The sequence below is a fragment of the Salmo trutta genome, unplaced genomic scaffold (genome assembly GCF_901001165.1).
Source record: "Salmo trutta unplaced genomic scaffold, fSalTru1.1, whole genome shotgun sequence".
In the NCBI taxonomy this organism is placed as follows: domain Eukaryota; kingdom Metazoa; phylum Chordata; class Actinopteri; order Salmoniformes; family Salmonidae; genus Salmo; species Salmo trutta.
This window is the reverse complement of record NW_021822789.1, coordinates 103802-129850: the sequence shown is the minus strand read 5'-3', so window position 1 is coordinate 129850 and position 26049 is coordinate 103802. Positions and strand designations below refer to the sequence as shown.

Sequence of the window (26049 nt, the reverse complement as noted above, 5' to 3'; positions counted from 1 at the left end):
GCCCACGAAAGCTTCCGCACGTAAATATGACTTGTCCTAACCTGGGTTGGATCTTTAACCTTACTCCCCCCTTGACTCCCCCCTTGACTCCCCCCAATCACAAAGGGATCATTGGCTGAGCCTCCATATGGTTGACCAGCTGGCTAGTGTCCACCATGCTGGGGTCGACCTCGGTGACGGGCTCCGTGTAGAGGGGGTTGTCAAAGGTACTCTGGCCTGATCTGAAGCCCAGGGGGTTGGTGAAGGAGGGCAGGGGACGGCCGGTCTTCTTGTAGAGCATTAAGGCTGTGAGGCCCATCAGACACATGGTAGCCAATACCACCACCACTGCCAGGCCTGAATACACACGCCTGTGACCTCCCTTCAGAGACACTGCAGGATCACAGGAATAAATATTACAGTATGGCTATCATTGTTTGACTGATATGACTGATTGGTTAATCGACAGAGTGGTTAATCGACAGAGTGGTTAATTGACCGAATGGTTAATCCAACAGAGTGGTTAATTGACCGAGTGGTCAATCGACAATGTGGTCAATCGACAGAGTGGTCCGATTTGGTCCTGCCGTACATACCTACACGTACGCTACGGTCACAAGACGCAGGCCTCCTAATTGTCCCTAGAATTTCTAAGCAAACAGCTGGAGGCAGGGCTTTCTCCTATAGAGCTCCATTTTTATGGAATGGTCTGCCTACCCATGAGAGAGACGCAGACTCAGTCTCAACCTTTAAGTCTTTACTGAAGACTTATCTCTTCAGTAGGTCCTATGATTAAGTATAGTCTGGCCCAGGAGTGTGAAGGTGAACGGAAAGGCTGGAGCAACGAACCGCCCTTGCTGTCTCTGCCTTGCCGGTTCCCCTCTTTCCACTGGGATTCTCTGCCTCTAACCCTATTACAGGGGCTGAGTCACTGACTTACTGGTGTTCTTCCATGCAGTTCATGGGAGGGGTGCGTCACTTGAGTGGGTTGAGTCACTGACGTGGTCTTCCTGTCTGGGTTGGCGCCCCCCCCTTGGGTTGTGCCATGGCGGAGATCTTTGTGGGCTATACTCAGCCTTGTCTTCGGACGGTAAGTTGGTGGTTGTAGACATCCCTCTAGTGGTGTGGGGGCTGTGCTTTGGCAAAGTGGGTGGGGTTATATCCTGCCTGTTTGGCCCTGTCCGGGGGTATCATCGGATGGGGCCACAGTGTCTTCTGATCCCTCCTGTCTCAGCCTCCAGTATTTATGCTGCAGTAATTTGTGTCGGGGGGCTAGGGTCAGTCTGTTACATCTGGAGTATTCTCTTGTCTTATCCGGTGTCCTGTGTGAATTTAAATATGCTCTCTCTAATTCTCTTTCTCTCTTTCTTTCTTTCTTTCTCTCGGAGGACCTGAGCCCTAGGACCATGCCTCAGGACTACCTGGCATGATGACTCCTTGCTGTCCCCAGTCCACCTGGCCATGCTGCTGCTCCAGTTCCCACTGTTCTGCCTGCGGCTACGGAACCCTGACCTGTTCACCGGACGTGCTTGTTGCACCCTCGACAACTACTATGATTATTATTATTTGACCATGCTGGTCATTTATGAACATTTTAACATCTTGACCATGTTCTGTTATAATATCCACCCGGCACAGCCAGAAGAGGACTGGCCACCCCTCATAGCCTGGTTCCTCTCTAGGTTTCTTCCTAGGTTTTTGGCCTTTCTAGGGAGTTTTTCCTAGGGAGTTTTTCCTAGCCACCGTGCTTCTTTCACATGCATTGCTTGCTGTTTGGGGTTTTAGGCTGGGTTTATGTACAGCACTTTGAGATTTCAGCTGATATACGAAGGGCTATATAAATAAATTTGATTTGATTTGATTTGGTCAATCCACAGAGTGGTCAATCGACAGAGTGGTCAATCGACAGAGTGGTTCATTGACAGAGTGGTTCATTGACAGAGTGGTTCATTGACAGAGTGGTTCATTGACAGAGTGGCTAATTGACAGAGTGGTAATGGACTGATCATTCATTGACTGATTGATTGATTGATTGAAGGATGGATGATGGATTGACGGATGGATGGGTGGGTTGGTTGGTCGGCTCATTCATTCATGACTCACCATGTGTTGGTGGTGTTTCTGGTAGAACTGGAGGTGGAACAGAAAGGATTATTAACAAGGTATTATTAAGAGGTCTAACGCTGTCTATTTATTTGTTTATTTCACCTTTATTTAACCAGGTAAACTATCTATCTATCTACTGTCTATTATCCTAATTGCTCAAATAATTCTTCATCACAGCCTTCATTTGCTATAGTTCTATTGACATTCATTTATGCACTACACTATGGAGTGAGAAAGAAAGTTGTGTGGATATTGTAATAGATACATGGTGCTCCCCTCTCACCCTTGTCTTTCCTACAGATGTATGGTCAGTCTCACCCTCGTCTTTCCTACAGATGTATGGTCAGTCTCACCCTCGTCTTTCCTACAGATGTATGGTCAGTCTCACCCTCGTCTTTCCTACAGATGTATGGTCAGTCTCAACCTCGTCTTTCCTACAGATGTATGGTCAGTCTCACCCTCGTCTTTCTCACAGATGTATGGTCTGTCTCACCCTCGTCTTTCTCACAGATGTATGGTCTGTCTCACCCTCGTCTTTCTCACAGATGTATGGTCAGTCTCACCTTTGGGCTTCTTGCAGATGTATGGTCAGTCTCACCCTCGTCTTTCTTACAGACGTATGGTCAGTCTCACCCTCATCTTTCTCACAGATGTATGGTCAGTCTCACCTTTGGGCTTCTTGCAGATGTTTGGTCAGTCTCACCCTCGTCTTTCCTACAGATGTATGGTCAGTCTCACCCTCGTCTTTCTTACAGATGTAAGGTCAGTCTCACCTTTGGGCTTCTTGCAGATGTATGGTCAGTCTCACCCTCGTCTTTCCTACAGATGTATGGTCAGTCTCACCCTCGTCTTTCTCACAGATGTATGGTCTGTCTCACCCTCGTCTTTCTCACAGATGTATGGTCTGTCTCACCCTCGTCTTTCTCACAGATGTATGGTCAGTCTCACCTTTGGGCTTCTTGCAGATGTATGGTCAGTCTCACCCTCGTCTTTCTTACAGATGTATGGTCAGTCTCACCCTCGTCTTTCTCACAGATGTATGGTCAGTCTCACCTCGTCTTTCTCACAGATGTATGGTCAGTCTCACCCTCGTCTTTCCTACAGATGTATGGTCAGTCTCACCCTCGTCTTTCCTACAGATGTAAGGTCAGTCTCACCTTTGGGCTTCTTGCAGATGTATGGTTTATTACCCCAACGGGCAGTGCTCCAGGTCCCATCGGAGGATAGCATATATCCATAGTCATAGGAAGAGTCCTGAGGCTGTCCCTCTGCCCAGTTAATGTAGTCCAGCACTGTTTGGTCCAGCCACTTCCACTGACCTGCAACATGGTCTGTTGTTAGTTTTGTAGTTACCTACACTCTTACAGAAAAAGGTTCTATCTAGAACCTAAAAGAGCTATTCGGCTGTTACCAGGGTCCTCCCATGGTGACGGCCGAAGAACCATTTTGGAACCCTTTTATTATAAAAGTGTAGGTGTGTTTTGTACAGGGCTATGTAGAAGAATTGGTAGTTACCTAGGTGTGTTTTGAACAGGCCTATCCAGAAGGATTGGTAGTTACCTAGGTGTGTTTTGAACAGGCCTATCTATCTAGAAGGATTGGTAGTTACCTAGGTGTGTTTTGAACAGGCGTACCTAGAAGGATAGTTAGTTACCTAGGTGTGTTTTGTAAAGGCCTATCTGGAAGGATTGGTAGTTACCTAGGTGTGTTTTGTACAGGCCTATCTAGAAGGATTGGTAGGTACCTAGGTGTGTTTTGAACAGGCCTATCTAGAAGGATTGGTAGTTACCTAGGTGTGTTTTGTACAGGCCTTTCTATCTAGAAGGATTGGTAGTTACCTAGGTGTGTTTTGAACAGGTCTATCTGGAAGGATTGGTAGTTACCTAGGTGTGTTTTGAACAGGCCTATCTAGAAGGATTGGTAGGTACCTAGGTGTGTTTTGAACAGGCCTATCTAGAAGGATTGGTAGTTACCTAGGTGTGTTTTGTACAGGCCTTTCTATCTAGAAGGATTGGTAGTTACCTAGGTGTGTTTTGAACAGGTCTATCTGGAAGGATTGGTAGTTACCTAGGTGTGTTTTGAACAGGCCTATCTAGAAGGATTGGTAGGTACCTAGGTGTGTTTTGAACAGGCCTATCTAGAAGGATTGGTAGTTACCTAGGTGTGTTTTGAACAGGCCTATCCAGAAGGAAGAGTAGCTGTCTTTCAGAAACTCCAGGTTGCTCTTTATGAAGCGGAGTTCGGCAGGATCCTCGATGCTCACCAGAGACGCCCCTTCACACACAATATTCGTATTAATGCTTCTCCATTTACTTTCTTTACGGTTTGTTCTGTCCAAAGAAGTGCACAGTTCATGGAATACTGGATCCCAATTCCAGTTGTCTCCTTTTCTCCCTGAAGCGTTCACCATCTCACTCCACGCCAGGATGTAAAAGCATTAGATAGGTGTAACAGTCTGTGTACTACATCATTAGATAGGTGGGACACACACTGAAACACCTTTCTTCCACCAATCCAGTCAACCAGTACACACTTGGAGGAGAAGGGTTAGAGAATGGGATATGGGCCCCGTCCAAAATTGCTCCATTTTATAACGGTACCCCGCATAGGGCCTTGATCAAAAGTAGTGCACTATGTAGGGAATAGTGAAGGTGCACTAAGTACTATGCCCTTGGATCTAAGATGAAACTTGCTATCAAATCTGGCATTTTGAACCCTGAAGAGTTCTGAATGAAATGTGTTACATGGCCTCAAGTCTCGTCTCTCTCCTGCCAAGTCATCTTATCAGAAATCACGGGTATTCAATAGGGCGGCATTTTTTGACACACCCTTGGTTTTGAGGCTCCTCCTACCTTTGCGTATACAGCTGGTGGAGGCGTCGGACCACTCAATGTCGTTAATGATGAAGCTGTAGCAGTGCCCTCGGAAAGGCAACCAGGACCATGGGCTGTTCCTACCGCTGATGTCCTCCTCCTCCTGGACACATACCCCGGGGTACTGGGGCGGGGCCGTGGGCGGGACGGCTATGGGGGGAACCAACCAATAGGATTACAGCACTGCACAGGGATCCACCAATAGGATCTCCTCTCTGGAAGAAACTAGCGTATGGGATTACGGCGCTGAATAGGGACCTACAAATAGGTCTGCTGGGGTAGGAGACTGTCACACCTGGTGACTACTAACACACTGGGGTAGGTACCTGTCTCACCTGGTGACTACTAACACACTGGGGTATGTACCTGTCTCACCTGGTGACTACTAACACACTGAGGTAGGTACCTGTCTCACCTGGTGACTACTAACACACTGGGGTAGGTACCTGTCTCACCTAGTGACTACTAACACACTGGGGTAGGTACCTGTCTCACCTGGTGACTACTAACACACTGGGGTAGGTACCTGTCTCACCTGGTGACTACTAACACACTGGGGTAGGTACCTGTCTCACCTGGTGACTACTAACACACTGGGGTATGTACCTGTCTCACCTGGTGACTACTAACACACCAGGGTAGGTACCTGTCTCACCTGGTGACTACTAACACACTGGGGTAGGTACCTGTTTCACCTGAGGACTACTAACACATTGGGGTAGGTACCTGTCTCACCTGGGGACTTCTAACACACTGGGGAAGGAGCCTGTCTCACCTGGTGACTACTAACACACTGGGGTAGGTACCTGTCTCACCTGGGGACTACTAACACACTGGGGTAGGTAACTGTCTCACCTGGGGACTACTAACACACTGGGGTAGGTACCTGTCTCACCTGGGGACTACTAACACACTGGGGTAGGTAACTGTCTCACCAGGGGACTACTAACACACTGGGGTAGGTGCCTGTCTCACCTGGGGACTACTAACACACTGGGGTAGGTGACTGTCTCACCTGGTGACTACTAACACACTGGGGTAGGTACCTGTCTCACCTGGTGACTACTAACACACTGGGGTAGGTACCTGTCTCACCTGGTGACTACTAACACACTGGGGTAGGTACCTGTCTCACCTGGTGACTACTAACACACTGGGGTAGGTGACTGTCCCACCTGGTGACTACTAACACCGGGGTAGGTGACTGTCTCACCTGGTGACTACTAACACACTGGGGTAGGTACCTGTCTCACCTGGGGACTACTAACACACTGGGGTAGGTACCTGTCTCACCTGGTGACGACTAACACACTGGGGTAGGTACCTGTCTCACCTGGTGACTACTAACACACTGGGGTAGGTACCTGTCTCAACTGGTGACTACTAACACACTGGGGTAGGTGACTGTCTCACCTGGTGACTACTAACACACTGGGGTAGGAACCTGTCTCACCTGGTGACTACTAACACACTGGGGTAGGTACCTGTCTCACCTGGGGACTACTAACACACTGGGGTAGGAGACTGTCTCACCTGGGGACTACTAACACACTGGGGTAGGTACCTGTCTCACCTGGTGACTACTAACACACTGGGGTAGGTGACTGTCCCACCTGGTGACTTCTAACACACTGGGGTAGGTACCTGTCTCACCTGGTGACTACTAACACACTGGGGTAGGTGCCTGTCTCACCTGGTGACTACTAACACACTGGGGTAGGTGCCTGTCTCACCTGGTGACTACTAACACGCTCGGGTAGGTGACTGTCTCACCTGGTGACTACTAACACACTGGGGTAGGTACCTGTCTCACCTGGTGACTACTAACACACTGGGGTAGGTACCTGTCTCACCTGGTGACTACTAACACACTGGGGTAGGTACCTGTCTTACCTGGTGACTACTAACACACTGGGGTAGGTACCTGTCTCACCAAGAGACTACTAACACACTGAGGTAGGTACCTGTCTCACCTGGTGACTACTAACACACTGGGGTGGGTGACTGTCTCACCTGGTGACTACTAACACACTGGGGTAGGAGACTGTCTCACCTGGTGACTACTAACACAGTGGGGTAGGTACCTGTCTCACCTGGTGACTACTATCACACTGTGGTAGCTACCTGTCTCACCTGGTGACTACTAACACACTGGGGTAGGTACCTGTTTCACCTGGTGACTACTAACACACTGGGGTAGGTACCTGTCTCACCTGGTGACTACTAACACACTGGGGTAGGTACCTGTCTCACCTGATGACTACTAACACACTGGGGTCAGTGACTGTCTCACCTGGTGACTACTAACATAACGGGTTCAGTGACTGTCTCACCTGTGGACTGCTTGCACACACTGGGGTAGGTGTGGTTACAATGGGCTGTCTTCCAGGTGCCTTCCACATCCAGGTAGACACAGGGCCGGTCTCTGCTGGGCTCGCCTGTTGCCCACCGGGCCAGGCTCAAGGGCCAGCCGTCCATCCACCTGAAGTAGCCTTGTGTCTGAAAAGACAAACCACTACAGCTGTAAGTCAGTTGGTAGAGCATGGCGCTTCCAACTTCACTATCATGGGTTTGATTCCTGCTGGCACCTCCCATACCAAAATGTTTTCACGCATGACTGTAAGTCGCGTTGGCATAAAAACATGTTATATTACAGTACACTAGCCTTCCTGACAATCTGAACACCTAGGCTGTATCTCAGAGGAACACCGTTTTGTGGTGCTGTAGACGACCCTGTGGTTGAAACCCACCCGTATCCCCCTACAGCAGTCCCCTGACTTCTTCCCATCCACCCAGCACATTCCAAAGCCATCTGGCTCCTACAGATAACCATTAACTTCTATCAATTTAATTTATGAAGCCCTTCTTACATCAGCTGATGTCACAAAGTGCTGTATAGAAACCCAGCCTAAAACCCCAAACAGCAAGCAATGCAGATGTAGAAGCACCTTGTTACTTCTGATGTAACAACCATTCTCTATCACCCCTCAGATACTATAGTATTACTTCTGATCCATCATGTCTCTAGTATAGCAGTGTTCAAAGTTTCACCCAGAATCCAACAGTACCAATAACCTGCCTATTCTGATGAGGAGTCTGTGGCACCTGAAGATACAGCTTGTACTGTACCTCATTCCTATTGAGTCCAATCCACAGTGGTGTCTGCAGCTTCAGAGCCTGCAGCTCCAGGTAGGCTGCTGACAGTTCATCCAGGGTGCTAGCCAGCTGGCCCTCCTCAGCCTCACACTGCATCCGGGCTTCGGGCCATGTACAGTTCTGGGGCAGCACCTTGTAAGAGTCGTTGGCCAGCTTCACCCAGCCTCTAGGTAACACTGTCGGGGCCGGGACTGGGATGCCTGAGTCTAGGAGGGCAGAGCAACACTTAGTCACATTACAAATCAGAGGGCTGAGGATGGAGACGAGAAGAAGGATGAAGAAGAGGATGAGGAGGAGGAGAGAGAAAGAAGAGGAGAAAGAAAGAAGAGGAAATAGAAGAATGTCTTTGCTCACCAACTTTGCGCTGACAGATGAAGCCACATGTGTCGTTGCAGGACCTGGTTTCCCATTTTCCCAAGATGGAGGAGGAACTGGCCATCACAGCACACTGAGACAAAGATTATCAATAATGGACAACATTCACAGTCACAGACTTAATTATGTCATATAGTAGAGCTTTGAGCAAAATGTAAGGCTAACACTTTAAATAATACATTTTTAATATATTATTATATCCGATTTATTGTGTGTATTTCTCATTTGAATTGTGATAGTTTGTTTAAATGGATCTTACCTGACTAGCCCGAGAGGAAAGCATATCCATGTACCTCTACAATTTGAAAACCAAATGGTGTTTATTAAGACATTGTTCTAGAGATAGAATGAGCAAAGTAAACGACAGGGATTTAGTCAATGTGTTTCAGTATAATATGTAAACGATGGGGATTTAGTCAATGTGTTTCAATATAATATGTCAACGATGGGGATTTAGTCAATGTGTTTCAGTATAATACGTAACCGATGGGGATTTAGTCAATGTGTTTCAGTATAATATGTAAACGATGGGGATTTAGTCAATGTGTTTCAGTATAATATGTAAACGATGGGGATTTAGTAAATGTGTTTCAGTATAATATGTAACGACTGGGATTTAGTCAATGTGTTTCAGTATAATATGTAAACGATGGGGATTTAGTCAGTGTTTCAGTATAATATGTAACGACTGGGATTTAGTAAATGTGTTTCAGTATAATATGTAAACGATGGGGATTTAGTCAATGTGTTTCAGTATAATATGTAACGACTGGGATTTAGTAAATGTGTTTCAGAATAATAGGTAAACGATGGGGATTTAGTCAATGCGTTTCAGTATAATATGTATCTAAACATATGTACAGTAGGCCTGTCGGTGGGTGTGTGTGGATATCTGTGTTTGTGTATAAATGTGTGTATACAATATATTAAATAGTAAATGAGGATGTCTTGACAGCGTACGTCTTCACCCCCCCAGAGTTACTACTTGGTGGAAGCCCCTTAGGCAGCCATTACAGCTGTGGACCATTTCCAATAAGATTCTACCAACTTACCACAACTCTTAGCGCGACATATATCCGTTGTTTTTGTCAAAACTCTTCAAGCACAGTACATTTTGTTGGAAATCTTTGATAGACAGCAATATTCAAACTTTGTTCCTGTTTTTTTAAGCAGATTAAAGTCAGAATTGAGACTGGACCATTCAGGAGCACTAAACACCTATTGGAAAGCCATTCTGGTGTGTCTTTGGCATTCAAATGTGTGCAATTAGGCAATCTTGTCCCTGGGACAGTCCCAGGGTTTCTTGTCCCTGGGATAGTACCAGGCTTTCTTGTCTCTGTTATAGTCCCAGGGTTAGGGTTTCGTGTCCCTGGTATAGTCCCAGGGTTAGGGTTTCTTGTCCCTGGGATAGTCCCAGGGTTTCTTGTCCATGGATAGTCCCATGGTTTCTTGTCCATGTATAGTCCCAGGGTTTCTTGTCCCTGGGATTGTCCCAGGGTTTCTTGTCCCTGGATAGCCCCAGGGTATCTTGTCCATGGATATAGCCCCAGGGTTTCTTGTCCCTGGACATTTCCAGGGTTTCTTGTCCCTGGGATAATCCCAGGGTTTCTTGTCCCTGGGATAGTCCCAGGATTTTCAGAAGATGGAGGTAAGCTTTCCTTTTCTTTTTTACCTGGGCTCTGCTCAAGTAATGTCTTTTGATCCTGACACCTTCCCCAAAGAGGCTTCCACCAAGTATGAACTCTGGGGTGTTTCCACCAAGTTTGAACTTTGAGGTGTTTCCACCAAGTATGAACTCCGGGGTGTTTCCACCAAGTATGAACTCCGGGGTGTTTCCACCAAGTATGAGCTCTGGGGTGTTTCCACAAAGTATGAACTCTGGGGTGTTTCCACAAAGTATGATCTCTGGGGTGTGAAGACATACACAATCAATACATTCTTTGTTTATTTTATGAATTTAAAACATTTTCTCCAACTTTCTTTCACTTTGAATATGTGGAATAGGTTTGTGTAGATCTGTCAGAAAAAAACATAAATTAATTCCTTTTTTAATTAACTTTAAGGCAACAAAATGTGAAGACTGCAAAGCGGGTGTAGACTTTCACTAGGTCCTGTGTGTGTACGTCTGTGTTTACTTAATGTTTAAAGGGACTTTACCGGAGGATAGTGATGCCATAGCGATGGGAACATCTGCGACAGTCTCTACAATCACGAAACAAAATATGACATATTAGGGGTATTTATTAAGAAACATTACTGGTTTAGGGATAAAATGAGCAAATTAAACTCAAAGTAAACTACTACATCATGTCCAGTGTGCCACACAGTGTTCCAGGCTGTAATGTTATGTCAGATGTTTACTCAATTTTCACCACTAAGCAAATTTAAGGTCTGCTTTAAGCAAACTTGAAAGTTGTGAAAATGATGTCCAACTTCCAGCGCACGTTTACTGTGAACACTGAGGCTGTACCCACTATAAGTTACAGTTTGACTGTGAACACTGAGACTGTAACCACTATAAGTTACAGTTTTACTGTGAACACTGAGGCTGTACCTGCTTTAAGTTACAGTTTTGACAGTGGACAAGTAGGCAACTCTGGCTCTTTGATCATAATGTAGACCTACCAGAGAGGCCATCCATCAAAAACAATGGAAAAAATGCATCTCATAACAATTTAACATGGAAATAGCTGTTCTATCATTCAGTCTACAGTAGCAGCGAATGTGTGGTGTTCAATATAGGCCTACATTCCATGAGACTTTTGAAAAACACATGCAGGATTGACTTAAACCTGTTTATCCAAATTTGGTTGGAAATCTTTGATGGACAGCAATATTCAAACTTTGTTCCTGTTTTTTTAAGCAGATTAAAGTCAGAACTGAGAGACTGTAACATTCAGGAGCATTCAACACCTACTGGAAAGCCATTCTAGTGTGTCTTTGGCATTCAAATGTGTGCAATTAGGCTTTCTTGTCCCTGGGATAGTCCCAGGCTTTCTTGTCCCTGGGTTAGTCCCAAGGTTTCATGTCCCTGGGATAGTCCCACGGTTTCTAGTCCCTTGGATAGTCCCAGGGTTAGGGTTTCTTGTCCCTGGATAGTCCCAGGTTTTCTTGTGCCTGGGTTAGTCCCAAGATTTCTTGTCCCTGGGATAGTCCCTGGGTTTCTTGTCCCTGGAACAGTCCCAGGCTTTCTTGTCCCTGGGATAGTCCCAGGGTTAGGGTTTCTTGTCGCTGGGATAGTCCCAGGGTTTCCTGTCATAGTTCAAGGATTTCTTGTCCCTGGGATAGTCTCAGGCTTTCTTGTTCCTGGGATAGTCCCAGGGTTTTCATATCCCTGGGATAGTCCCAGGGTTTCCTGTCATAGTCCCAGGATTTCTTGTCCCTGGGATAGTCTCAGGCTTTCTTGTTCCTGGGATAGTCCCAGGGTTTCTTGTCCCTGGGATAGTCCCAGGGTTTCTTGTCCCTGGGATAGTCCCAGGGTTTCTTGTCCCTGGGATAGTCCCAGGGTTTCTTGTGCCTGGGATAGTCCCAGGATTTCTTATCCCTGGGATAGTCCCAGGGTTTCTTGTGCCTGGGATAGTCTCAGGATTTCTTGTCCCTGGGATAGTCCCAGGGTTTCTTGTCCTTGGGATAGTCCCAGGGTTTCTTGTCCCTGGGATAGTCCCAGGGTTTCTTGTACCTGGATTGTACCAGGCTGTCTTGTCCCTGGGATAGTCCAAGGCTTTCTTGTCCCTGGGATAGTCCCAGGCTTTCTTGTCCCTGGATAGTCCTAGCGTTTCTTGTCCCTGGGTTAGTCCCTAGTTTCTTGTCCCTGGGTAGTCCCAGGGTTTCTTGTCCCTGGGATAGTGCAAGGTTTTCCAGTCCCTGGAATGGTCCCAGGGTTAGGGTTTCTTGTCCCTGGGATAGTCCCTGGGTTTCTTGTCCCTGGGATAATCCAAGGGTTTCTTGTCCCTGGGATAGTCCCAGGGTTTCTTATCCCTGGGATAGTCCCAGTGTTTCTTCTCCCTGGGATAGTCCCAGGGTTAGGGTTTCTTGTCCCTGGGATAGTCCCAGGGTTTTTTATCCCTGGGATAATGCCAGGGTTTCTTGTCCCTGGGATAGTCCCAGTGTTTCTTGTCCCTGGGATAGTCCCAGTGTTTCTTGTCCCTGGGATAGTCCCAGGTTTTCTTGTCCCTGGGATCATCCCAGGCTTTATTGTCCCTGGGATAGTCCCAGGCTTTCTTGTCCCTGGGATTGTCCCAGGCTTTCTTGTCCCTGGGGTAGTCCCAGGGTTTCTTTTCCCTGGAATAGTCCCAGGGTTTCTTGTCCCTGGGATAGTCCCAGGGTTTCTTGTCCCTGGGATAGTCCCAGGGTTTCTTGTCCCTGGGATAGTCCCAGGGTTTCTTGTCCCTGGGATAGTCCCAGGGTTTCTTGTCCCTGGGATAGTCCCAGGGTTTCTTGTCCTGGGATAGTTCCAGTGTTAGGGTTTCTTGTCAATGAATTTTACCAGGCTTTCTTGTCCCTAGAATTTACCAGGCTTTCTTGTCCTTGGGATAGTCCCAGAGTTTCTTGTCCCTGGGATACTTCCAGGGTTAGGGTTTCTTGTCCATGGATAGTCCCAGGGTTTCTTGTCCCTGGGATAGTCCCAGGGTTTCTTGTCCCTGGGATAGACCCAGGGTTTCTTGTCCCTGGGATAGTCCCAGGGTTTCTTGTCCCTGGGATAGTCCCAGGGTTTCTTGTCCCTGGTATAGTCCCAGGCTTTCTTGTCCCTGGATTGTACCAGGCTTTCTTGTCCCTGGGATAGTCCTAGGCTTTCTTGTCCATGGGATAGTCACAGGCTTTCTTGTCCCTGGGATAGTCCCAGGCTTTCTTGTCCCTGGAATTTACCAGGCTTTCTTGTCCCTGGGATAGTCCCAGAGTTTCTTGTCCCTGGGATACTTCCAGGGTTAGGGTTTCTTGTCCATGGATAGTCCCAGGGTTTCTTGTCCCTGGGATAGTCCCAGGGTTTCTTGTCCCTGGGATAGACCCAGGGTTTCTTGTCCCTGGGATAGTCCCAGGGTTTCTTGTCCCTGGGATAGTCCCAGGGTTTCTTGTCCCTGGTATAGTCCCAGGCTTTCTTGTCCCTGGATTGTACCAGGCTTTCTTGTCCCTGGGATAGTCCTAGGCTTTCTTGTCCATGGGATAGTCACAGGCTTTCTTGTCCCTGGGATAGTCCCAGGCTTTCTTGTCCCTGGAATTTACCAGGCTTTCTTGTCCCTGGGATAGTCCCAGAGTTTCTTGTCCCTGGGATACTTCCAGGGTTAGGGTTTCTTGTCCATGGATAGTCCCAGGGTTTCTTGTCCCTGGGATAGTCGCAGGGTTTCTTGTCCCTGGGATAGTACCAGGGTTTTCAGAAGACTGGGGTAAGCTTTCCTTTTCTTTTTTACCTGGGCTCTGCTCATGTCATGTCTTTTGATCCAGACACCCTCCCCAAAGAGGCTTCCACCAAGTATGAACTCTGGGGTGTTTCCACCAAGTATGAACTCTGGGGTGTTTCCACCAAGTATGAACTCTGGGGTGTTTCCACCAAGTATGAACTCTGGGGTGTTCCCACCAAGTATGAACTCTGGGGTGTTCCCACCAAGTATGATCTCTGGGGTGTTGCCACCAAGTATGATCTCTGGGGTGTTGCCACCAAGAATGACCTCTGGGATGTGAAGACATACACAATCAAGACATTCTTTGTTTATTATTTTTTTTATGAATTTAAAACATTTTCTCCAACTTTCTTTCATTTTGAATATGTGGAATAGGTTTGTGTAGATCTGTCAGAAAAAAACATAATTTAATTCCTTTTTTAATTAACTTTAAGGCAGCAAAATGTGAAGACTGTGCGAAGCGGGTGTAAACCTTCACTAGGTCCTGTGTGTGTACGTCTGTGTTTACTTAAAGTTTAAAGGGACTTTACCTGACTATGGTGATGCCATGGGAACATCTGCGACAGTCTCTACAATTAAGAAACAAAATATGATATATTAGGGTTATTTATTAAGAAACATTACTGGTTTAGGGATAAAATGAGCAAATTAAACTCAAAGTAAACTACTACATCATGTCCAGTGTGCCAACCAGTGTTCCAGGCTGTAATGTATCTGTATATTATGTCAAATGTTTACTCAATTTTCACCACTAAGCAAATTTAAGGGCTGCTTTGCACAAATTTGAAAGTTGTGAAAATGATGTGCAACTTCCAGCGCACGTTTACTGTGAACACTGAGGCTGTACCCACTATAAGTTACAGTTTTACTGTGAACACTGAGGCTGTACCTGCTTTAAGTTACAGTTGTAACAGTGGACAAGGAGGCAACTCTGGCTCTTTGATCATAATGTAGGCCTACCAGAGAGGCCATCCATCAAAAACAATGGAGAAAATGCATCCCATAACATTTTAACATGGAAATAGCTGTTCAATCATTCAGTCTACAGTAGCAGCCAATGTGTGGTGTTCAATATAGGCCTACATTCCATGAGACATGCAGGACTTGACATTAACCTGTTGATCCACTTGTCCTTCAGACAAGGTGGTGACTGAATGTGTTGTTTGATGCCAGAAACATGTTACGTTATTATTCCCATACAATTATTACATAGAATCATACAAATTATTCTACCCTCTGCCTATTGGCTACTTAGCTTATTCAAGACCGTCTCAAAATACAACACCGCCCCTTTAAGATATAAAAAAAGCTCTTTACCTGACTGGCTTTTCAAAAATGGCCAGAAATGCACACATTTTGTACTTTTGTAGGAAGAAACCACTGCCCCATTGTTATTATTTTATTTCACCTTTATTTAACCAGGTCGGCCAGTTGAGAACAAGTTCTCATTTACAACTGCGACCTGACCAAGATAAAGCAAAGCAGTGCGACCAAAAACAACACAGTTACACATAAAAAAATATACAGTCAATAACACAATAGAAAAGTCTATATACAGTGTGTGCAAATGAAGTAACGAGGTAAGGCAATAAATAGGCCAATAATGGCGAAAGTAATTACAATTTAGCAGATTTACACTGGAGTGATATATGCAGATGAGGATGAGGATGTGCAAGTAGTGACACTGGTGTGCAAAAGAGCAGGAAAACAAAACAAATATGGGGATGAGGTAGGTAGGTAGTTGGTTGGATGGGCTATTTACAGATGGACTATATACAGCTGCAGCGATCGGTAACCTGCTCTGACTGCTGATGCTTAAAGTTAGTGAGGGAGATATAAGCCTCCAACTTCAGTGATGTTTGCAGTTCGTTCCAATCATTGGCAGCAGAGAACTGGAAGGAAAGGCGGCCAAAGAGGTGTTGGCTTTGGGGATGACCAGTGAAATATACCTGCTGGAGCGCGTGCTACGGGTGGGTGCTGCTATGGTGACCAGTGAGCTGAGATAAGCAGAACTTTACCTAGCAAAGACTTATAGATGACCTGGAGCCAGTGGGTTTGGCGACGAATATGTAGCGAGGAGAAGCCAACGAGAGCATACAGGTCACAGTTGTGGGTAGTATATGGGGCTTTGGTGACAAAATGGATGGCACTGTGATAGACTGCATTCAATTTGCTGAGTAGAGTGTTGGAGGCTATTTTGTAAATGACATCGCTGAAGTCAAGAAATGGTAGGATAGTCAGTTTTACGAGGGTATGTTTGACAGCATGAGTGAAGGAGGCTTTGTTGCAAAATAGGAAGCCGATTCTAGATTTAATTTTGGATTGGAGATGCTTAATGTGAGTCTGGAAGGAGAGTTTACAGTCTAACCAGACACTGCGGTATTTATAGTTGTCCACATATTCTAGGTCAGAACCGTCCAGAGTAGTGATGCTAGTCGGGCGGGAGGGTGCGGCCAGCGGTCAGTTGAAGAGCATGCATTTAGTTTTACTTGCGTTTAAGAGCAGTTGGAGGCCACGGAAGGAGTGTTGCATGGCATTGAAGCCCGTTTGGAGGTTTGTTAACACAGTGTCCAAAGAAGGGCATCAGATGTATACAGAATGGTGTCGTCTGCGTAGAGTTGGATCAGAGAATCACCAGCAGCAAGAGCGACATCATTGATGTATACAGAGAAGAGAGTCGACCTGAGAATTGCACCCTGTGGCAGGCCCTCTGATTTGACATAATGAACTCTGTCTGAGAAGTAGTTGGTGAACCAGGCGAGGCAGTCATTAGAGAAACCAAGGCTGTTGAGTCTGCCAATAAGAATACGGTGATTGGCAGAGTCGAAAGCCTTGACCAGTTCGATGAAGATGGCTGCACTCTACTGTCTGTTATTGATACCGGTTATGATATCGTTTTGGACCTTGAGCGTGGCTGAGGTGCACCCATGACCAGCTCAGAAACCAGATTTCATAGCGGAGAAGGTACGGTGGGATTCGAAATGGTCGGTGATATGTTTGTTCATTTGGCTTTCGAAGACTTTAGAAAGGTAGGGCAGGATAGATATAGGTCTGTAACAGTTTAGGTCTGGAGTGTCACCCCCTTTGAAGAGGGGGATGACCGCGGCCGCTTTCCAATCTCCAGGAATCTCAGACGATACGAAAGAGATGTTGAACAGACTTGTAATAGGGGTTGCAAAAATGGCGGCGGATAATTTTAGGAAGAGAGGGTCCAGATTGTCTAGCCCAGCTGATTTGCAGGGATCCAGATTTTGCAGCTCTTTCAGAACATCAGCTGTCTGGATTTGGGTGAAGGAGAAGCGGGGGGGGGGGGGGTGCTGAGCTGTTGGCCGGGGTTGGGGTAGCCAGGTGGAAAGCATGGCCAGACGTAGAGAAATGCTTATTGAAATTTTTGACTGGAAATGAGCTAGAACTGGGCTAATAACTAGCTAACTAGCAAAACATACACCGGTGGCTACATGTAGCTCTCTCTTTGATCTCAGAACAAGAGCATCTACAACCGACCGCTCGTACTGTAGCCTAAACACAGTGAACGGCACAGATCCATATATGGCTATGCAGCTCTGATTGGTAATGTGGCACCGGTCTGTGTAGAGTACAGGCTGAGTCCTGCCTGTCAATAGAATCCTACTCCAATGAGCTCTGCCTACAAGAAAATCTCTTGCATAGTTCGTTTTGTGTCGGTATTTTACATTAAAATTGGCTAACATTGTGCTGATTCGATTACAATTCCCACAGTAGAGCGAAACACTGTCAACTGAAGAGGAAAACTAGAGAAAGGTGAGTGAAGTTCAATCTCGTGCTTCTCTGCATTTTAGGCAGAACATGGAACATTGATTATGTCTTATGTGAATGTTTTATTTATGTTTAAATGTGTAAATGTCTGCTTGGTCGTCATGCCTACGACCAGCTGTGGTATATTGGCCGTGGAACACAACCCTCGGCCCTCATTGCTTAGGTAAATGTGTGTACATGCGTACCTTCATGAAATCGAAGTTTAAGTATTTGACTGCCTGGCCATCGGTCCAAACAAACGCGTCCCGGTTTAAGTTACTCAGTCCAATCCACAGGTCAGTAGCACCAGAAGTCATCTGGGTCGTCAGAAACACTGCAACCATAGAGATAGATAGAGGACTCATCCTTATATCTGTTTCATTATAGCATATGTGACAGCATGAGCAGCACCATAGAGATAGATAGAGGACTCATCTTTAGATCTGTGTCATTATAGAGTCTGTGACAGCATGAGCAGCTCCATAGAGATAGATAGAGGACTCATCCGTATATCCGTTCCATTATAGCATCTGTGACAGCATGAGCAGCTCCATAGAGGTAGATAGAGGACTCATCTTTAGATCTGTGTCATTATAGAGTCTGTGACAGCATGAGCAGCTCCATAGAGGTAGATAGATGACTCATCTTTATATCTGTTCCATTATAGCATCTGTGACAGCATGAGCAGCTCCATAGAGGTTAAAATAATCTCACCTTGCTCCTGCCTATTGGTGACGGACGCCAGGTTAGCTCCCATGGATTGGCAGAACGATCTGGCCTCGAGCCAGGTGCTAGGTACCCGGTATCCAGTCAGTTTGTAGCACTATAAACAAATCAATAAGCAATTAATCAAGTTGATTGATTATAGGCAAACACTTTGAGTTAGACTTCCATTCTCAAAGCCTGTTGTAAAACTGTATCGTCTGTTTTCATGTGAAAGACATTTAACATATTATTATTACATAATCATGATTATATCACTCCTCCTGTGTAACCTTTGATCTCTGACCTTAGGATCCATTCTCTCCTCTTACTGACCTTAGACTGGTAGAGGATCCATTCCGGGGGGCAGCCTCCTGTGGGGGGGGCAGTAGGGGGCACGGTGCTGTTCACTGGGGGGGAACCACTCCTCTCACAGATGGACTTCATTTCAGTGCCACAGTTATAATCATGCCAGAAACCTGAACACACAGAAAACACAGTTATAGTCATGCCAGAAATATGAACACACAGTTATAGTCATGCTAGAAACCTGAACAGACAGTTATAGTAGTCCTAGTCATGCCATTGAGTTATGTGGTAACCAGCCCCAAGATTCTGAATGAAAATAACTCAATGGAAGTTCTTATAAGAGAAGATTTTTTTTTGGCCTCATCTCATCTTTAGCTCACCAATGTAGCTAGCCATGGCAACACAGTTCTCATCATTGTTCCTGAAGTCCGGCTGGTTGTTGTCCCATCTCTGGAATACTACTGGGGAACCGTCCATCCACCTGGACAGAACACAGGACACAATAACTCAGAACACAAGAATTCAAGAACACAGTACACAATAACTCAGAACACAAAACATAAGATATTGAATATCCCTTTGAGCATGGTGAAGTTATTAATTACACTTTGGATGGTGTACACCCAGTCACTACAAAGATACATGCGTCCGTAACTAAGATGCTGGAGAGGAAGGAAACCGCTCAGGGAGTTCACCATGAGACCAATGGTGATATTAAACCAGTGTAATGGCTGTGATAGGAGAAAACTTAGGATGGATCAACAATCACAATACTAACCTAAATGATATAGTGAAAAGAAGGAAGCCTGTACTGAATAAAAAATAAGGCAACAAGGCACTAAAGTAATTTGGCAAAAATTGGGCAAAGAATGTAACTTTTTGTCATGAATACAAAGTGTTTTGTTTGGGGAAAATTCAATACAACACATCACTGAGTACCACTGTCACGCTGCCGCCGTAAGGAAGGCCCACCCGGACCCTCCCCTTTAGAGTCCGCACCTTTGGGGGGGGGGTACTGTCATGCCCTGGCCATAGAAAGGGTTTTGTTCTCTATTTTGGTTAGTCCAGGGTGTGACTGGGGTGGGCTTTCTATGTTCTTTTTCTATGTTTTTGTATTTCTTTGTTTTGGGCCGAGTATGGTTCCTAATCAGAGGCAGCTGTCTATCGTTGTCTCTGATTAGGAATCATACTTAGGCAACCTTTTCCCCTCCTGTGCTTTGTGGGATCTTGTGTTTGTGTAGCTGCCTGTGAGCAGCCCAGAACGTCACGCTTCGTTTTCGTCTGTATTGTTTTGGTGAGTTTCATATTTATTAAACATGTGGAACTCTAACCATGCTGCGCCTTGGTCTACTCGTTTAGACGATCGTGACAACCACTCTTCATATTTCAAGCATAGTGGTGGCTGCATCATGTTATGGGTATGCTTGTCATCGTTAACCTCTCTAGGGTCGGCGGGACGAAATCGTCCCACCTACGTAACAGCCAGTGAAATCCCGTGGCGCGTTATTCAAATACCTTAGAAATGCTATTACTTCAATTTCTCAAACATATGACTATTTTACACCATTTTAAAAGACAAGACTCTCGTTAATCTAACCACACTGTCCGTTTTCAAAAAGGCTTTACAACGAAAGCAAAACATTAAATTATGTCAGCAGAGTACCCAGCCAGAAATAATCAGACACCCATTTTTCAAGCTAGCATATAATGTCACAAAAACCCAAACCACAGCTAAATGCAGCACTAATCTTTGATGATCTTCATCAGATGACACACCTAGGACATTATGTTATACAATGCATGCATGTTTTGTTCAATCAAGTTCATATTTATATCAAAAACCAGCTTTTTACATTAGCATGTGACGTTCAGAACTAGCACACCCCCCGCAAACTTCCTGTGAATTTACTCAAAATTTACTAAATTACTCACGATAAACGTTCACAAAAAGCATAACAATTATTTTAAGAATTATAGATACAGAACTCCTCTATGCACTCGATATGTCCGATTTTAAAATAGCTTTTCGGTGAAAGCACATTTTGCAATATTCTGAGTAGATAACCCGGCATCACAGGGCTAGCTATTTAGACACCCAGCAAGTTTATCACTCACCAAAGTCAGATTTACTATAAGAAAAATGTTATTAACTTTGGTGTTCTTCGTCAGAATGCACTCCCAGGACTTCTACTTCAATAACAAATGTTGGTTTGGTCCCAAATAATCCATAGTTATATCCAAATATCCTCTGTTTTGTTCGTGCGTTCAAGACACTATCCGAATGTTAAAGAAGGGTGACGAGCACAACGCATTTCGTGACAAAAAAATTGTAAATATTCCATTACCGTACTTCGAAGCATGTCAACCGCTGTTTAAAATCAATTTTTATGCCATTTTTCTCGTAAAAAAGCGATAATATTCTGACCGGGAAATCGTTTTTTAATACAAAGAGAGCGAAAGTAAAAGCATGGGATCCCCTCATGCACGAGCCTCAGTCTGATGGCCCTCTGATAGAGCACTAACCAAAAGCGCTAATGTGTTTCAGCCTGGGGCTGGAATTACATCATTCAGCTTTTTCCCGCCTTCTGAGAGCCTATGGGAGCCGTAGGAAGTGTCACGTAACAGCAGAGATCCCCTGTTTTGGATAGAGATGATCAAGGAGGGCAAGAAATGGTCAGACAGGCCACTTCCTGTAAGGAATCTTCTCAGGTTTTTGCCTGCCATATGAGTTCTGTTATACTCACAGACACCATTCAAACAGTTTTAGAAACTTTAGGGTGTTTTGTATCCAAAGCCAATAATGCATATTCTAGTTACTGGGCAGGAGTAGTAACCAGATTAAATCGGGTACATTTTTTATCCGGCCGTGCAAATACTGCCCCCTATCCCCAACAGGTTAAGGACTGGGGAGGTTTTCAGGATAAAAGGAAATGGAATGGAGCGTAGCACAAGCAAAATCCTAGAGGAAAACCTGGTTCAGTCTGTTTTCCACCTGACACTGGGAGATGAATTCACCTTTCAGCAGAACAATAACCTAAAACACAAGGCCAAATCTACACTGGAGTTGCTTACCAAGAAGACAGCGAATGTTCCTGAGTGGCCGATATTAAAGTTTTGACTTAAATCTACTTGAAAATCTAGGGCAAGACCTGAAAATGGTTGTCTAGCAATGATCAACAACCAATTTGACAGAGCTTGAATAATGTTTCAAAGAATAATGGGCAAATGTTGCAGAATCTAGGTGTGGAAAGCTCTTAGAGACTTACCCAGAAAGACTAACAGCTGTAATCGCTGCCAAGTGTGATTCTAACATGTATTCACTCAGAGGTGTGAATATTTATGTAAATGAGATGTCTGTATTTCATTTTCAATAAATGTGTAAACATTTATAAAAACAAGTTTGTACTTTGTCATTACAGGGTATTGTGTGTAGATTTGTGAGAGAAAAAATACTATTTAATCCATTTTGAATTCAGGCTGTAACAACAGAATGAAGAATAAATCAAGGGATATGAATCCTTTCTGAAGGAACTGTATGTGTAAGGTGGTGGGGTATCCCTGAAACCCACTGCATTTTTCAACATTTCTGATAAGTCAGGAAGCAATACAAACAACAAATCAAAATAATTTATTTCAATTTTTATATTTTAAGCCAGCCTTATTGGGTGGGCCAGTATTCAATCTGGCAGGGCCTCTGCCCAGCCTGGCCCTGCCGTGGCTTCTCCTCTGCACGAAACATGGAACACAGAACTCAAAACACAAGAACTCAGAACACACAAGACATAGAACACAGACAATACTCAGAAAATATCCTGCGTTCATGACATGCCGGAATGTTCGGAAATACAACTTCTAAACACGGAGCAATGAGTTGTGTGCATTCACATGCTTTGACCTGGCTGAGAACGCCAACTGGCTAATGTCTAAGTAGCTACGTCAACCATGAACAAAAAGCGCAGCCATCACGCTCTCATCCAAATTATAGTGTTAAAAAAAGGTCCAAATAAATTGATTTGGATAAATAATGTTTTGTCAAGTTATGTTCTTGGTAGGTGACGTCAGAGTTCAGCATGTCTGAAAAGTCTCCAATTGGAGGGCCTTTTAAATTGATTTCTCCCAGAAAGGAAGCTTGTATTTTAGAGTTTCTAAAATGTCATGAACGCAGCAATAGAACAGCAGTTTGACACCACCAGTTTAGAAGTGATATAAAAAACATTGTATTTTTATTTGTTTGATAATCTTCTTTTACTCGTTTTATACTCACCCGAAAGAGCGATCAAGATCAACTGTTAGCCCGATGTAATGGATTCCCAAATGCTCTTTATTGATCTGAAAAAAGAGCAATTAACATTAGGGACTAGCTGTCTTGGAGTCAACATGGGGTACCGTCTGTTTCGACACCTTGTAGAGTCCAAGCCCCGACGAATTGAGGGCAAAAGGGGGTTCAACTCAATGTTAGAAAGGTGTTCTTAATGTTTTGTGGATTCAGTGTATATCAGTGGTGGAAATAGTACCCAATTATTATAATTGAGTAAAAGTAAAGATTCCTTAATATAAAATGAAAGTCACCCAGTAAAATACTTCTTGAGTAAAAGTCTAAAAGTATGTTTTTAAATATACTTAAGTATCAAAACTAAATGTCAAATTCCTTATATTGAGCAAATATTTCTTATTTACGGCTAGCCAGGTGCACACTCCAACACTGAGACATCATATACAAACGAAGCCTTTGTGTTCCGTGAGGCCGTGAGTCCGTCAGATCAGAGGCAGTAAGGATTACCAGGGATTGATTAGTGCGTGAATTGGACCATTTTCCTGTCCTGCTAAATATTCAAAATGTTACTTTTGGGTGTCAGGGAAAGTGTATGGAGTAAAAAGCATATCACTTTCTTTAGGAATGTAGTGAAGTAGAAGTACTTTAAAGTATTTTTACTTAAGTACTATACACCACTGGTGTATATAGCTCTGCCAATGTGTTTGAAAGCAGGACTATAGCGACACTATAGGTGTTTACCTTTTTCCACAGAAATGTATTTTCTGTTAGTCCGTTGATAACAACAAGGTCCCCATGCCTCTGCTGACAGTAGTGTCTGGCGTCCTCCATGGCCAGCAGTTCAGAATTAAAGTAATATTGAGAGCCTCCAAACTCCAGCCAGCCATCCTCTGTCACATTATACTCTAGACAGGATTAGAAAATACTCAAATAAGTTATCTGCTTGGTCTAGACTAGAGACAAAGCACATAATTCCCCTCTAGAGACCAAGCAGATAAGTCCCCTCTAGAGACCAAGCACATAAGTTCCCTCTAGAGACCAAGCACATAAGTCCCCTCTAGAGACTTATCTGCTTGGTGTAGTCTCTAGAAGGGGGCTTGTCCGCTCGGTCTCGAGGGGACTTGTCCGCTCGGTCTCTCGAGGGGACTTGTCATAGGCCGTTTGGACTGCATTCCAAAGTTCAAACTAGCATACCACAATGCGTCCTCAAAATATTTATACTTTTAAATGTGGTGAGCTCATTCATTTATTCATTGAGTGATAGACAACTCATCAACACTTGCCATTATTTTCCAGGGAGTCCTGGGAGCTATGGGATGCGTACTGTCAAGGAAACTTACCAGGGACGGTGTTGTTGGGAGGAGGTAGTGGGGTCACTCCTGTAATGCAGCAGAGAAAAGAGGAGGAGAATGGAGAAGAGGAGAGAGAAGTCTGTGTTAGCTCACCAAGCTAAAGCCTTCTGGTCCCAGTAAGATTACTAATCATGCACGTGAGGTCGACTAAAATACTTCCGTCCCACAGACAGAGGCGCTACATCCTGAATGTCTTCCTTTTATAGTGATGCACTTTTGACCAGAACCTCATGGCGCACCTAGTGGCCGGAGACTTTAATGCAGAGAAACTTAAATCAGTTCTACCTCATTTCTACCAGCATGTTACATGTGCAACCAGAGAAAAAAAAGTATACCACATCAGTCAATGTGTCACGTAGAGTAGGCCAGAAGGCTAAACTGGAAAACCTAACCTCCACAAAAAGAAAAAGATGGCGGAGCCGCAAAAGTTCTTCTGTGCAAAGGTGTTTATTTACATAGTGATTCCGGAACAAAAACAACAGTACTGCCATCAAACGTATACCTCATGGGACAGCTTAAAAACAAAGCTGCCCCACCCACAGCTCAATCCAAAATGCCTCCCTATGAACTGAAAGAGAGGCTCCTTTTGTAGGGGTAGCCCCTCCCCTCAGAGCAATTAACACTAATTAATTAAGCAATTACCTATTCAACCTACAGATTCCATTTATCTAAACATACCAAAATATATACATTGCAACACGTTTATGAAACATCACAATATAACATTTACAAAATGACATCACCACTGACAGTGTCTTCCAATATGCCCATTTACATTAATGAGCCATTCCGGACAGGCACTACAAAGTAAGCCCAATTCCCTTAGCTCGGGTCCTTATCCAGCATACCCCGAAGCTACAGCGATGGAGAGAGGGAGGAACAGAACAAACAATGCGCTCATCCAAAACATCTAAGTATAATAAATATTGCTTATATTAAATATGAACACTTGTCTGTTTATTTCTTTATACCCTAACCGGTTACTGACGTAAGTGTGAAATGTATGTACTAAGATAGAGAAAAGTTAATTGTGTGTCGACCCACATTGTTAACTTATCTGATAATGGAGCAGGGAGGAGTGATGAATGTGTGAGTGCTTTAAAGTACCAAATGCTGCCCGCGGCCAGTGACGGACTTCTACGTCACAGTGGCTTCATCAATAAGTGCATCGACAACGTCGTTCCCACAGTGACCATATGTACATACCTCAACCAGAAGGATACATACCTCAACCATGGATTACAGGCAACATCCGCACTGAGCTAAAGGGTAGAGCTGCTGCTTTCAAGGAGCAGGACTCTGTAATGACGTTGCCCTCTTTGAGTACAGGGAGGACAGTTGACCCCCTCCCCTTTGCACCATCCCCCAACCTACCTCCCCCCACCCAGGCCCTGTGTGAAGGGGTCGTAAAGTTCTAATGGAGAATGTCCTGCCGCATGGGCCAGTTGAGACACAGAGAGGTTTCATAGAGAGACAAAGGAAATTTTTACAACTTACAAAATTGGGGAACCGAACGACATTTATGTTCTGGAGAAGGTATAAAGATCGGTGAAGAATCCAGCTACGAACTGGTCCGCTTGGTACAATTTTGTGATACTCAGAAGAGACAATATAGCCATATTACCATAATACCGTTTATATAATAGCCTCAGCTATGGGACTTGCATCTAAATGGTTGTATAAAATGTATTAATAAGAATAAAGCTATTTGGAATACGTTGAGATGCTATGTGCTGATGTTAATGTGATAGAAT

The 26049-nt window shown here is 44.7% G+C and overlaps 1 protein-coding gene across 2 annotated transcripts in view; it reads right to left on the bottom strand.

Moving 5' to 3' along the window:
- Positions 1-5: 5 nt before the first annotated feature.
- LOC115184562 (macrophage mannose receptor 1) overlaps positions 6-26049 on the bottom strand; it is a 72602-nt gene continuing 46558 nt past the window's right edge. Inside the window, exons 16-33 of one of the 2 annotated variants that reach the window (XM_029745428.1) lie at positions 24284-24322; positions 23685-23848; positions 22935-22999; positions 19051-19151; positions 18698-18840; positions 18374-18482; positions 17866-17993; positions 14416-14454; positions 10647-10691; positions 8749-8784; positions 8469-8562; positions 8088-8320; positions 7292-7457; positions 4938-5108; positions 4243-4359; positions 3243-3404; positions 2083-2109; positions 6-372 (exon numbers count right to left, since the gene is read on the bottom strand). In XM_029745428.1, the coding sequence (XP_029601288.1) occupies positions 98-372; positions 2083-2109; positions 3243-3404; positions 4243-4359; positions 4938-5108; positions 7292-7457; positions 8088-8320; positions 8469-8562; positions 8749-8784; positions 10647-10691; positions 14416-14454; positions 17866-17993; positions 18374-18482; positions 18698-18840; positions 19051-19151; positions 22935-22999; positions 23685-23848; positions 24284-24322 (2114 nt within the window). In that variant the 3' untranslated portion in view covers positions 6-97. The remainder of the gene's footprint in view (positions 373-2082; positions 2110-3242; positions 3405-4242; positions 4360-4937; positions 5109-7291; positions 7458-8087; positions 8321-8468; positions 8563-8748; positions 8785-10646; positions 10692-14415; positions 14455-17865; positions 17994-18373; positions 18483-18697; positions 18841-19050; positions 19152-22934; positions 23000-23684; positions 23849-24283; positions 24323-26049) is intronic. The other variant, XM_029745429.1, reaches the window with a different exon arrangement.